General features: G+C 60.1%; 1 protein-coding gene across 1 annotated transcript in view; it reads right to left on the bottom strand.

The window, feature by feature from the left end:
* Window positions 1-59: 59 nt before the first annotated feature.
* The window catches only part of LOC135977724 (kinesin-like protein KIF21B), a 33102-nt gene continuing 18725 nt past the window's right edge, over window positions 60-14436 (bottom strand). Inside the window, 13 exon segments of the mRNA XM_065578971.1 lie at window positions 60-1085; window positions 2618-2788; window positions 3853-3970; window positions 5602-5766; window positions 7028-7208; window positions 7698-7833; window position 9477; window positions 9922-9960; window positions 11439-11552; window positions 12315-12389; window positions 12938-13143; window positions 13841-13898; window positions 14342-14401. Of these exon segments, the coding sequence (XP_065435043.1) occupies window positions 882-1085; window positions 2618-2788; window positions 3853-3970; window positions 5602-5766; window positions 7028-7208; window positions 7698-7833; window position 9477; window positions 9922-9960; window positions 11439-11552; window positions 12315-12389; window positions 12938-13143; window positions 13841-13898; window positions 14342-14401 (1528 nt within the window). The 3' untranslated portion in view covers window positions 60-881.

Raw genomic sequence — 14436 nt, 5'->3', positions numbered from 1 at the left:
TCCAAAAGAATCTCATACTGTTAAGAAGCAGCTGAGACCAGAGCGGAGAGAGAAGAGACAGAGAAAGAAAAGGAGAGAGAGCCAGAGGGGGTGAGAGCCAGAGAGAGCAGGAGGAGGGTCAAGGCAGGCTAGTGGCACGCCCCTTTATGGCAAGGACGCGGTGAGGAAGGCAGGGGGTGAGCCCAGGCACGTAAGTCCATAGCTTTACCTGGCAGTCACTGCGGCAGAGAGAAACAGAGGGGGGGGGGGGGAGAGAAAGGAAAGGAGAAAAGGGACATGGTCGGAAAAGAGGAGATCAGAGACGGTGCCAGCGACATTGTGAACCCGGGGACCCCCTCTGGGGGCCAGGGCTGTGCACAGGGGCCGGGGAGCGGAAGGAGGGGGCAGTGGTGCTCTCATTGGAGATGCACAAGGCGCCGTCGAGGAGGAGCTGGTGCCCGGTTGGCAGGAAGTCCGTTCTCTGCGCTGAGGGTGGCAGGGCCAGCAGCACCAGGTCTGGCTAGTCCCGGCACATCAAAGGAGCTGGCAAGAGCATCCCAAAAGCATGGCGGGGCAGGGCAGGACCAGCGCTTGGCATAACTGGATGGGGCAGAAGAGCCTCACTGTGGGGCGACCTAACAATGGCTGAGAGATGGAGGAGAGGAGAGGCTAGATGGGGAGGGGTTGGGGGCCCTGCAGCCGACTGCTGCCCCACACCAAACCGCCTGCAGCCCGGCTCCGGCGCTGTTCCCATCCCTCGCTCCCAGTGCCTTTCCAGGCCCTGCCACATGGGGGGAGCAACAGTGGGTTTGGAGAGCTCCTGCAGCTCTGCTGCACTGGGGTGAGTTGGGGGTCAGATCTCCCTCCCCCATGCCGCAGGGGCCTAGCCTTACCCACTGCCCTCACCTGGAAGCAGTGAATATGTGCTTGGAATTGGTGCAGATGGCATTGATGGGGCTGTCGTGGCCCTTGATCTCCCCAACGGGTGTGAAGTTCTCCACGTTCCAGACCTTCACCACGCCCCCGCGGCAGGCGCTCAGCAGCCTGGGGCGGCCGGGGACGAAGGCCAGGGCGCAGACCCAGTCCTTGTGCGCCTTGGGGATTTCCTGGCAGGCACAGAGACAGGGCAGAGCCAGTGAGCGCCCACGATCCACGCTGCCAGCCGGGGCCATCAAGACCCAAACTGCCCCCTGAGCTCCAGGGCAGGGTCAGGCCAGCAGCCAGAGCCAGATGCTGGGTTTGCAGCTGGCTGCTGGCTCTGTAATGGGCTGAGACAAACCCCCCACATCTGTACCGTGGCTGAGAGCTGGAATTTTTAAGCTCCGCTCGATTTCTCATCAAGCAGCAGCCGAGGATTTGAATTCAAGACAAGGGGACTCTGGTGAGCTACAGAAGCAGCTCAGCAGGAGAGAAGAGGGCTCCGCCCCAGGAGACAATTGCTCATTGGGATTGACCAGGGGATCTCCAAGCTCCGATCAATCCAAGCCGTTCTGGCAACCCGGATACGAGACACACAAGATGGGGGAGAGAATCTCTTTGATTGGACCAATTTCTGTGGGGGGGTGGGGGTGGGGGGAAAAGGGACAAGTCTGCAAACTCAGCTCTTCTTCCAGGGTGGGGCTTGAAAGCTTGCCCCTTCCACCCACAGGAGCTGGTCCAATAAAAGAGATTCCCCCACACCCCCCATCTCTCTAATTATTTGTCTGCCATCAATCCTCAGCGCTCCAGTGGGAAGAAAAATGAGCATTAGCCTCATTTCATAGGGGAGAGACTGTGGGGGAGGGTCACACAGCCACAAATGGTGATTAGCTCTGGGCAGCTCCATTTTGGGGGACACCCCGACCACCCCATTCTCAGAGGGGCGGAGCCCCCACTGCTCCCCTTGACTCCCACAGTGCCCAGCTCCTCTGAACAACCCAGCCCCAGGCGGGCACATGGTAGGTTCTCCAAAACAGAGCAGCCCACCACCACCAAAAAAAAAAAAAAAAAAAAAAAAATCAATGGAGGCCTCTGAAATGTTAGCCAAGTCTCATGGCAGAGCCAGACCTCCTGCCTCCCAGCACCGGCCTGCACGCCCCCTTCGGCTGCTGCTCTATCCCAGACCCACCGGAGGCCATCCCCGCACTGCAGCGCGCCACCACTGACCTGGAGAGCCAGGCACCGCGGCCTGTGGCGCCCGGAGACCAGACAGCCACACTCACCGGGGTCCGAAATAGGGACAACGCCGAGCGCTATCTACCCCCAGACCAACCTGTCCCCCTTCCCCATAGGCCACTGAGCCCTTTAACCGCAGCAGGTGGGGCCCAGCCCTATAGAACTGGCTACCGTGCATTGCCCACGGCTGTAAACTGCCTTCGGGACCCACCCTGCCAGCCACTGTCGTTTGCAACCCCCGGGGCTCTTCCATTGCCTGGAGGCCCCATGTGCAACGTAGGGATGGGGTCTCTGTGTCTGCTCTCTGATCCTCTGCCCCCAGGATGGCGGGAGCACGCTCCAGACTGGACAGCGACTCTCCAGCAGGTTCTAAGTCCTCGCTCCAGACCCTGGCACTGGCCCTCGAAACGGCACGCTGCGGGTCTAGCCCATCTCTCTGCCCCCCGCCCAGCAGCAGGGCCTTCCTGCTCGTCCCCCTCCGTACCTGGAGGAGCTCCTGCTGCTCCAGGTCCCACTTCTTGATCCCGTTGTCCCCGGAGCCGCTGAAGAGCACGTCGCCCTGGATGACCAGACACTCGATGCCGTCGTAGTGCGGGGGCTCGAAGTTATGGGTGGGGCCGACGTTCCCCACCACGCTGTCCGCAATCTCAAACATCTGCAAGGCAACAGCCCGGAGGGCAGCTGCTGTGAACCCCGGTGGCAAAGGAGACCAGTCGCTCTCAGGTCATTAGGCCAGCAACAGCCCTTTCAGCAAGGCAGGGGGATGGCGAGAGCGTCCGACCACACAGCTACCACTGGGATGCTGAGCCACGGCCCAGTGAAATGAGACAGGGATGGATTGGCAGCGGCAGGGTTCTGCCTGCTTACGCCACGCTGGGATCCTTGGGCAGAGGCCATGTGGGGACACGATGGCTCAGCACTAGGGCTGAGATACAGGTCACAGGTTCGAACCTCGCCCAGCTCAGCTGGGACTGGAAATCTCCACCTCCTCCAATGGTTTGGTGGCCAACGTGCGGACGCAGCTCAGCGTCCGGCTGGCAGGGGCCACGTTGCAAAGACAAAATAGCCTCCTTGGCAGCAGGTTCAGCAGAGGCCACAGAGGGCAGGAGGAGGTGGGTTCCACTTTCCACGCGTGAGGCGTCAGGAGCAAGCGGGGGTGCGGAGGGGAGGCCTGGGCCGGGCACCTGGAATTCTGGTCTCCACGGCTGCCGAGCTGCCCAGCACTTTGAGACATGGCAGCTCCTCCATCATTTCCCAGATCTGGGTTCCAGGACGCTCTTAGGGGCAGTGCACAGACCCTGCTCCCCGTGACCCACAGACACACCTGGCAGGTGTGGGGACAGGAACGCTGGCCAGCTGCAAAGCCACCAGGTCCTTCAGGCCACGAGCGCTGGGGGGCTCATAGCATTTTTCAGACCCTGGTGGCATTTGCAAATGTGCTCAGTACTGGCCTCCCTCTGCGCCCGCTGAGATCAACAGAACGGCTCCTTCCTGCCCCCCATGGGAGCAGAGTTAGGCCGACGCTGGGCGCTCTGGACAAAACCACCCAGTATGTCCCCTCCTCGCCAGGCCTTTGGTGGGCAGCGAGCCCCTGTAGCTGGCACCTACGGGAGAGCGGCTATGCATGGGGGTGGGGAGGGCTGGCACAAGCAGCGGTTCCTGGGCTCAAAGGCCCCTCGTGCTGCCTGTGAGCGGGAGGGAGGGAGGGTCCCAGGGTACCTTGACGTAGTGATCCTTGGAGCCGGTGACGACCAGGTCATGGTTGCTCGCAGTCTGGTTCACAGTGAGACACATCACAGGCCCGATGTGGCCGGTCAGCTTCCCGATAGGCTGCAACCTACAAGCAGGAGCCCGGGGTGCGCTCAGCAGGAGGCGCTCGTTCCTGCAGGCCCTTCGCTGGCCCAGTCTCCAAGGCTCCCAGCAGGGACCCTCCCAGGCCCAGGCCCCTCTCCACCATCCCAAGCAGAAGTGGGGACCTCGGGCTCCGGGGTGCAGAGCACGGAGCAATCTCAGGGATACCACATCCCTCAGCACCATGGGCCGTGACTGTGGCCTTGGGCTAGGGGCAGGGAGCTGGGCTCAGATGCGGTGTCAGGGGGTGACCGGCTTGTCCACCGATCTCCTAAGGCAGGGGCGGGGAAAGCTACGGCCCGCAGGCTGGATCCAGCCCGTTAGTTAATTTCATCTGGCCCGTGGCGCCCTCTCCCACCACCCGCTGCAGGGGAAGCCCCAAGCCTCCACGCCCTCCTGGCAGGTAAGTGGCCTGTGATTGATTTTTCCTGTGGGTCAATGGCCAGTGACAGAGAAAAGGTTCCCCACCCCTGCCCTAAGGGCTGCAGCTGGGAGAGGAGCACTGGGTCCTACTTTCAGCCACCCTTGGGCGTGATCAGCAGCTGCTGGGGCTGATTCATAGATTCTAGGACTGGAAGGGACCTCGAGAGGTCATCGAGTCCAGTCCCCTGCCCGCATGGCAGGACCAAATACTGTCTAGACCATCCCTGATAGACATTTATCTAACCTACTCTTAAATATCTCCAGAGATGGAGATTCCACAACCTCCCTAGGCAATTTATTCCAGTGTTTAACCACCCTGACAGTTAGGAACTTTTTCCTAATGTCCAACCTAGACCTCCCTTGCTGCAGTTTAAACCCATTGCTTCTGGTTCTATCCTTAGAGGCTAAGGTGAACAAGTTTTCTCCCTCCTCCTTATGACACCCTTTTAAATACCTGAAAACTGCTATCATGTCCCCTCTCAGTCTTCTCTTTTCCAAACTAAACAATCCCAATTCTTTCAGCCTTCCTTCATAGGTCATGTTCTCAAGACCTTTAATCATTCTTGTTGCTCTTCTCTGGACCCTTTCCAATTTCTCCACATCTTTTTTAAAATGCGGTGCCCAGAACTGGACACAATACTCCAGCTGAGGCCTAACCAGAGCAGAGTAGAGCGGAAGAATGACTTCTCGTGTCTTGCTCACAACACACCTGTTAATACATCCCAGAATCATGTTTGCTTTTTTTGCAACAGCATCACACTGTTGACTCATATTTAGCTTGTGGTCCACTATAACCCCTAGATCCCTTTCTGCCGTACTCCTTCCTAGACAGTCTCTTCCCATTCTGTATGTGTGAAACTGATTTTTCCTTCCTAAGTGGAGCACTTTGCATTTGTCTTTGTTAAACTTCATCCTGTTTACCTCAGCCCATTTCTCCAATTTGTCCAGATCATTCTGATGTAGTGCAAAGCCCAAGACAAACAAGCTAAGCTGCTCCACGCTGGGGTTTGTGCCACTGCAGCTTCCCCCGGTGCCAGTCCAAATCCGCCCCTGCCTCAATAACACAGCTTCCAGCCGGGAGGGAGCGGGCCCCCGCTCAGCCCAGAACGACTGCTCCCTCTGCCTACGCAGCACCCGTCTGCCTCCCCACAAGAGCTGCCCCTGCCTGGGGGCCCGAGTTAGCCCCGCCCGGACCTGTTGAGCTCCCAGATGCGGACAGAGTTCCCAGCGGCAGCGTAGAGCATGGTGCCGGTGGGGTTGAGTGCGATCTGGTTGATCTGGTGCTCGCCCTGCACGCTGGCGATGGTGCGGGTGGTGGTCCCAGCACAGGCATCCCCAGAGATCACCTGACCTGAAGAGCTAAGCCAAAGAGACAAACAGGTGAGCCTCAAGGCAGAGACCCTCGGGGGAGGGAGGGGGCAATTTACACAATGTGGAATGGAAGATCTAGCCCATTGTGGACTGATTAGAAGGCTGGACAGCGTCTGTCCCCAGCCATTTATAGGGGGAAGCAACGCCACTTCCTGGCCATATGCAGTGCCAGTGGTGCCAGGATGAGACCCCCCCCGCTCAGCCCCACGTCCCCTCAAGCCGGGAGCAACGGCACAGCAAGGGTGACCCAGGCAGCAGCTTGCGGCACCCAAGGGAGGTGCCTTGCCGCGCAGCCAGCCAGACCCGTACCAGCAGGCATGCCAGCTCCACGCCCAGGGCGGAGCGACACAAACCCCACCCCTGGCCTGGAGTTGATGTTGACAGGCAGCCCAGGCATGTTCCCGCCCAGGGCTGGCGCTTCCATTTAGGCGACCGCACCAGGATTGGGGGGGGCGGGGGAGGGGCGGCAATTCGGCGGCGGGGGGTCCTTCCGCGCTCCGGGTGTTCGGCGGCAATTCTGCAGTGGGTCCTTCACTTGCTCCAGGACCCGCCGCCGAAGTGACCCGAAGACCGGGAGCACAGAAGGACACCCCCACCGCTGAATTGCCGACGACGACCGGGAGCACGGAAGGACCCCCCCACCGCTGAATTGCCGACGACGACCGGGAGCACAGAAGGACCCCCCCACCGCTGAATTGCCGACGACGACCGGGAGCACGGAAGGACCCCCCCCACCGCTGAATTGCTGCCGACGACCGGGAGCACAGAAGGACCCCCCCACCGCTGAATTGCCGACGACGACCGGGAGCACAGAAGGACTCCCGTCTAGGGCGCCAAAAACCCTGGCGCCGCTCCTGTTCCCGCCAGTCAGATTGGGGAAGCCTAAAAGAGAAGTCTCAGTCTGTGGCTGCGCACCAGAGAGAGGGGCTGTTTCGCTGGGGTCTGGAAACGGCGCTGGCAGCTGCAGATGGGTCATTACCCATCCCTGATCAAAGCAACTGTAGGGTGCACGGTGCCCCCCGAAACAGACGAGAGGAGCAACTTCCCTGAGAGCAGAGCACCAAGCCACGGAGCTTCCACGAGCCAGGCCAGGCCAGAACGACCAGCATTGCAGCATTCCTAGACTCAGCCCTGCAGACCAGCCTGGCCACTTGCCTTTGCAATGCTGCCCTGAGTGCAGAACGCTGGCAGGGCAGCGTGTCGAGCTTGGCCAGGCCCACAGGGCAGCCTCGGTGCGTCAGGTACTTACGTGAGGGTGCGGATGCACTTGGCCGAATCCCGGATATCCCACACCTTGATGTAGGAGGTGGAGACAGTGAAGACCAACCCTGAGTGGCTGCAGTACTTGATGGACACCACATTATTGGGGTGGCCCTTTAGCGAGGCGATATCCTGGCCCGTCACCAGGTTCCACATTTTGCAGCTCCGGTCTGCGGGAGGAGGCAGGAGCACATGACACTGCGGGACCCTTCCTGTCCTCAGCAAAGGATCCCCGTGGCTCCCTCCCCCCCGCCTCCCCCTGCTCCCACGAGTGCCCCAGGGGAGCTCAGTCCCTGTGGCCCATCCAGCCTCTGGCACCTCTGCCAGACCTGCCAACGGGGGGAGCGTCTATTAGTGCCAGGTGCGAGGTGAACATCCAGCCACTAGGAACCGGGCAGAGACCCCAACAACTCGCTTCAGGGATGTCACCACACAGCTGTTCAGCCTAATGACTCGTGCAGCATTGCTGCCCTCTGCTGGGGGGACCCAGAACTGCACCGGCCCGTTGTGGCTTTCAGGCAGGCCGGTGCCGTCTGAGCAAGAGGCTCCTGTCCTGCCCCCGCAGTTTGGGGTGGCTCAGCCCCTCCCCTGGGTAACAGGCTCACTCCCCAATGATCACACCCAGAGCTCAGCAGCCGGCCCGCCCCTGAGGCGCGCACCTTTGGATCCAGAGAGGAGCAGCTCGTCGGTGGCGTCCACGCAGAGAACGGGCTTGGAGTGTCCTTCCGCCACGGAGATGCACTGCAGCGGGGCCGTCCGGGCGCTCCTGGCACCGCCCACGGGGTTAATGAGGCCCTTTCCGTGGGAGAGAGAGAGCAAGGGTGTCAGCAGGAGGGCGCTGGCTGGGTGACCCAGGACAAAGCCAGATCCCGCCCCACCAGGCTGCCAGGGCCTGCTAGTGGGGCTCCGGAGCAAAGCAAACCACAGACAGAAGCTGCTGGGCAGCCTGCTCCCCAGACAGGCCCCCCGGGGGCAGGTCACACCCCGTTGGTGCTAAGGGCTCAGGGACTTGTGCAGACCCTGCCTTGGCTTGGGGCAGGGGCTTGGAAAGGAAACGGGCTTCACCCCCTGGCCATCTCGCTGCTGGCACAGATGAGCTACCCCCCTCCCGCCGTGAGAGCTGTGGGTGGCCCCTGTGCCCCATCCAGGCAAGATCCCAAAGCCAACAGAGTCCAGGGTGCTGCATGGCACACGCTGCCCCATCCCCTGTGGAGTCAGAGACTAGCAGGGACAGGCTGGCTCCGGACCCGACCCCCAGAACCTCCAGGCTTGAACAAACTGGGGCCCTGCTCCAGCCGCGCTATGTGGGGCATAAGAGCACCACCCTGTGGCCAGCGGGGGGGAAGCACCCTCTCTCCATCTGACCCACTCCAGTTTTGCAATGAGCTTCACCCTGTTTTGGCAGATGGGGAAGGGATTTTTAACAGATCACAATCGAATCAATGGCAGAGCTGGGAACGGAGCCCAGGAGTTCTCAATCCCCCGAGAACAGGGAGAGAACCCAGGAATCCTGGCTCCCTGGCCAGGAGACAATCCTGTCTCAAACCAGTTCTAGGCTTTGCCCCAGCAACAGCCAATGGGGCTGTGAGCAGAGTTCAGAGGGAGGTTCTAGAGTGCTGAGCACATGAGAATCGACACCCCTGAGGAAAGAGCCCAGGTGGAAGAGCCCATCATGGAGAGGGTTGATAGCCCCAAAGCAGCTTCCCAGCCAGAATCTCTAAGCACCTCCCCTCCTCCCAGCAGGGTTGGATTACAGGTGGGGACACTGAGGCAAAGGGAGGGGAAAGGGCTAGCCCAGGGTCACACGGCACATTTGTGGCATGGTTGGAATGGATTTTTTGAGGGGCGCTGAGCACCCACTACTCCAGCTGATGGTGCTCAGGGTGTCAGAGTCAGGCCCACGGTGTCTCAAATAGGCACCCAAAGGCCAGTGGGGAGATGCTCCTCTGCCAGCCTGGCCCTTTTGATGTGCAGGGAATGGGGGAAGGAGAGTTGTCCTGGCACAGACACTGCCTTGGGCTAGCGTAATTGGTTCTATGTGGCTCGTGTTGCAAACCCAGGCATGCTGGGGGCAGAGCCAGGGCCTTAGCTCACCCCATTAGGGGAACTCTGGGTTGTGGCATAGCCGGCAAGCAGCCCTTTGGGAGGTTGCAGTGAGTTAGAGCAACCCCAAGGCTGCTCTAATATATCTGGGAGGCTGCACAGGCCTTAGCAGCAGCCACAGGATCCTCGGTGCCAAGAGGCTGCATCCCAGGTGTTTACTCTTTGCAGATGGGGAAACCGAGGCACAAGACAGGGATAACAATCCTGACCAGCCTCGCCATGGGTGCTGGGAGGCTGAAGCCACGTTTGTCAAGTGCTTGGAGATGTCTGAACTGAAGGTGCGAGAGAAGACAACAACAACAACAACAACAAAAAAACAGCATTATAACCTGGACCCTCCAAGCATCCACCGGCTCCAACAGCTGGCCTGCCCTGCCTCTTGCAGCTAGGCCAGACACAGCACAAGATATCATCACTACCCGCCCCGCCCTCGAGGCAGAATAGAGCATGCAGCTGCCCCCATTCAGTGAAAGCACCGTACGCTATCCGCTTAAACCACCAGCACTGCATTTCAAGACGATGGCTCAGAGCTTAAGGCACTGGAGACCAGAGGCAGAAAGGGACTTCCACAGCCGGACATGGCATGCAAGGGCCATGCGGGGAAGCAGAGAGAAGGAAAGAGGGACACACAGCGAGCAAGAGCAGCACCAGGACAGAGTCCCAATAGATTTAGCAAAGAAGCAAGGCCCAGAGTTTGGCCAGCACGGATTCAGCATGCAGGGCAGGGGGAGGGAAATGCGAGAAGCAGGAGAGTTCTAATCAATAGAAAGTTGTATGTACCTCAGCACCTCCGAGACAGAGGAATCGCTGTCGTCAGACCTAGGGACAGAAAATTAGCAGGATTACGGGAGAAAAAATCCCGGATGAGAGAGGCAGCAGCGGAGTCAGAGAGTAGAGTGTTGTTATTGCATCCAAGCTAGCGGGGTAGAGAGGGAGGAGCGGACACAGAAAACCAGAGAGGAAAGGGGCAGAGGAGCAGGAAGGGACACGTGGCTCGGACACAAGATCTTTCAGGCTGGACTGGAGTCATTCAGCCAGAAGGGACTGTTACAATCACCCAGTCTGACCAGTACAGTGCACGCCTGAGGCCTCGCCCGGGGATTCCTGCATCCAGTCTTCATTTAATCTTCCCATGGTCCCCCTGTCTCATCACTGCCACCAGCCATCCAACCTAGCCCCTCAGGTTCCGCACTCCGGGTTTTGGGGTACGGCTGGGGCGTTCTGACACGGTCCGGCTCTGCGCTATCGTGTGGTCTGATAGCAGGCAGGATGGGGACCAGGGGCTGGTCCTGAGCTGCAGGCAGCGCCATGGGCTCCCCCAGGTTAGAACATCGCCACCAAACTGGGATTCTGCAGGGAGGCAGATGGGAGGTGGTTGCTACCAGCTCCCATAGGGCCAGGTCCTCGGGAGCTGTAAATCAAAGCCGCTCTGCTGCCCCCACGGCAGCTAGGCCAATTTGCACCCGTGCAGGGGCTGGCCCGTGACGGTCAAAGGCAGTCCTAAGGTGGGCTCGTTCCTCCGTAGAAACCAAAGGCTGCCACTGGAGAGCACCCCCACCCCACCTCCGAAGGGTCACAGCCCCTGGCACCAGGAGCAATCGGAGCACCTACGGGCCCCTGGCAGAAAGCTCACCCCACCCAGAGCAGCCATGTCACCTCCTGAGGGGGACCAGGACCTGTGAGCAGCCGGCATCTCCCCACAGAGCACAGTGGGAGAGGGAGCAGGGCCCAGAAGGGGCAGGTGCGATGGCACAGCCAGTGCCACACAGAACCGGGGTAGGGCTGATTGGGAAATGGCTTCCCCACCGCCTGGGGACCCCTGCCAAGCCCAGCGCCGACGAGCCCCACGCTTCGCTGGGGACGGGATGGCGGCTTAGTGTCCTCAGCTAGAGCCCCCTGGACCCACCTCACCCGCTTTATAACTGCTAAAGGCCCAGGCTTGGCAGCTCAGGGGCAGCCCTGAGACAAGGTCCAGCCAGTAGAGGGGGACCAAAGACCCCCCCTCCATATCAATGGGGTTATAGACAGGTCTGGCATAGGGCCCCTGCCCAGGGAGATGCTGCCCCATGTGAAGTTCTACTGCACCGGTATCGCAGCTCTCTGCCTTCGCCCTGGTTGCTTCACGAGCCCGGCAGGAGCCTGGGGCTGACTCAAGCTGGGACTGCCGGGCCCGAGGCAGAGCGGGGACGGTACCTGGGGACAGCCATGGGAGTCACCGTCTGCCATTCACTGCTCTTGGGGCTGGGCTCCCTGGAGCTTCACCCCCCTACCCGCTTCTTGCCCCGCGAGGCTCTTACTTGTCCAGCGCAGAGCCCTGGTTCTGGTTGCTGGTGAGGCGGGAGAAGACGTTGCGGTCATTGCGCGGCCTGGTGGGAGGGGATGAGGGAGACGTGAAGCCAACGTCCGAAGTCCTGAGCCAGGGTGTAGAGAAAGAGACCCATGATCACAAGCCTGGTCCGGGGATCTACCTCCTGCCCCGCACCTCCACTCAGCACAGGGAGGCCTGCAGTGCCAGCCCATGGTGAAGTGATTATTCGCCTCTATTCGGCACTGGTGAGTCACATCTGGAGTATTGCATCCAGTTTTGGGCCCCCCGCTACAGAAAGAATGTGGACATATTGGAGAGAGTCCAGCAGAGGGCAACAAAAATGATTAGGGAGCTGGGGTACATGACTTATGAGGAGAGGCTAAGGGAACTGGGTTTGTTTAGTCTGCAGAAGAGAAGAGTATGGGGGGATTTGATAGCAGCCTTCAACTACCTGAAGGGGGGTTCCAAAGAGAATGGAGCTTGGCAAATGACAGAATGAGGAGTAATGGTCTCAAGTTGCAGTGAGGGAGGTCTAGGTTGGATATTAGGAAAAACGATTTCACTAGGAGGGTGGTGAAGCACTGGAATGGGTTCCCTAGGGAGGTGGTGGAATCTCCTTCCTTAGGGGTTTTTAAGGTCCGGCTTGACAAAGCCCTGGTGGGATGCTTTAGTTGGGGATTGGTGCTGCTTTGAGCAGGGGGTTGGACTAGACGACCTCCTGAGGTCCTTTCCAACCCTGATATTCTATGATTCTATGGCACAGCTGGATCCAGCACCCAGCGTCGTGCCTGGGCAAAGCCGAGTGCACAGGCCGGTCCCCGATGGGGAGCTAGGCCCATGTGCTCTCCAGCCTCTCCCCACTCACCTGGCAGGCTGCCCCCGGTCATAGGATTTCCTCCGGGTCAGAGGCGAGGTGTCCGAGCCACGGGACTGCCTAGGGCTGGAACAGATCAAGACCAGATCAGCAATCGCCCCTCCTTGGGGCCAGGGCCCTTCAGCACTGAACAGGCCTACTCCAGAGCAAGCGAGCCAAGAGCCCTGGGGCAGCGCACAGATCCACCTCCCGAGCCAGGGGTCCAGCGGGCTGGATCAGGCCCCGGCAGGGCCCAAGGCCAGGCCAGCGGCCCCGGCTAAGGGTTTGCGCTGTGAGCACAGGTCCTGTTGGCTTCATCACCGAGACTGCTGCTGGAGAAGGCAGCTCCGTGCCTTCGATAAGAGGGCTGTGGAGACTGGACGCCCAACTCTGTCCGACAGCAGAACCCGGTTTGTGCCCGCCTTCCCCAGGCCCCGTCCCCCCGACGGGCAGTTTGTGGACACTGGCAATCCAAGATGGCAGAGCAAGCTGGCCCCACCACTGCATGCTGGGACAGGCTGGCTCGACCGAGAGGAGTCCAGACTCAAGGCTCCAAGGGCAGAATACGATGGCCCAGCCCACCTCTTCCCCCAAGGGCCTGTAAGCACGTGGGGACCATGCTTGCCAGGGCTTACAAGGTGCTGCCGCGGGTGGGCAGGCTGATGGTGCGGGAGACCTTATCCTTGTAGTAGGAATCCCGGATGGAAAAGCCGATCCCGTCTTCCTTGATCTCCATGAGGGATACCAAGGACTTAGTGATGTTCTTGGTGGAGATGTCCAACGTGGGTCCCAGGCACTCGGCCGACACAGCCTTCATCTGGCCTGACAGCTTGGGTTCCCCCTATGGCGTGGCACAGGGAGGGGTGGGCTGAGAGGCGAGGAGTTCACTGCCCCGAGGGTAGCACGTGGAGCGAGTCTGAGACGCTGGCGCCCCTTGGCCATTCAGTTCCAAGAAGCCTCTGGGGCCAAGCACCCAGCAGTGGCAGATCTAGAGAAACCTTTCAGTTGGGCCCCGGTTGCCAGCATTAACGTTTCATGAGCTCATTAATGAGGGCAACAGGAAGTACCCCCTGTGCAAGGCTGAAACGTGTATGGCCCAGAGTGCCGGAGCAGCTCTCCCAGGAGGATTCGGCACATGGAGGGGCTGGTCCAGTCAATTAGCCTCTGGGAAGGGCGCACAGCACCAGGGTGTCACATGGGTTTTATTTGCTCCCAGAGGAGGGCTAGACAGCACCAGGGCACCTTGCCTGGATTCAGGGAAGCCCAGTACAGCTCAATGATGTGGCATTTGTGGGTTTAAAGTGGGCTCTACGACTCAAGGAGCCATTTATAGGGCCAAAGTAACACGCCAGGCACGGCTGTCACCAGGAGACCAGACCCCGGGCTATTTCAGTTCCAGACCCAAGACATTCCGCCCATGGAGAAGACTCCTGCCAAGGGCCACCGCCCAGCCGTGAGCACAAAGGGAGAGGGGGTACAATGGACCAAAGACCCCACATCTGGACGTTAAATGGCCCTGTCTGTGGCTGTGAACTGACCTTGAACTTGAAGTCGTCCTGGCTGGCCGAGCCCTTCATGGTGAAAGACTGGGAGAAGCTGTAGGAAACAAAGGGTTAAATGGCCGATCCCCTTTAAGGCTTAACTTAAAGCTAAAGGAAGAAACCACTGCCCATCACCCCCACCCCATAACACCCTATCACCAGCCCGGCTACGGTTCCTCCTCCCATTCCCCGAGGTACAGCCCATCCCCCGGTCCCTTTCGGGGCCTTCTTCCCTCCCAGCTCCGTCTTGCCCCTGGCCCTCAAGAGGAACCATTACTGGGACAGTTCTGTACAGCCCCTGCACGTCGGGTCACACGTAGGAGCTCCGAGGGGCTGGAGCATGCTCAGTGCAGACAGAACCTGGAGAATTTAGCTGCCAAGCTCTAACGGGTCTACCTTGCCAATGAGTGCCACAGAGATGCGCCCCCCTCCCTCCATAGATCCCGCCGCTCAGGGGCGCACGAGGCTGGGACACTGCACGCTCCCTGGTGCGCTTACCTCCCCTCCGAGGCCAGGCTGAACTCCCAGATCTCCTCGTCCGTGCTGGCGTAGGACGTTCTCTGCACAAGGAACGGCCGACAAGGGTGCGTCAA

The sequence above is a fragment of the Chrysemys picta genome, unplaced genomic scaffold (assembly GCF_011386835.1).
Source record: "Chrysemys picta bellii isolate R12L10 unplaced genomic scaffold, ASM1138683v2 scaf19, whole genome shotgun sequence".
In the NCBI taxonomy this organism is placed as follows: domain Eukaryota; kingdom Metazoa; phylum Chordata; order Testudines; family Emydidae; genus Chrysemys; species Chrysemys picta.
The sequence above is the reverse complement of the archived record's forward strand: the minus strand, read 5'-3'. Positions and strand labels throughout refer to the sequence as shown.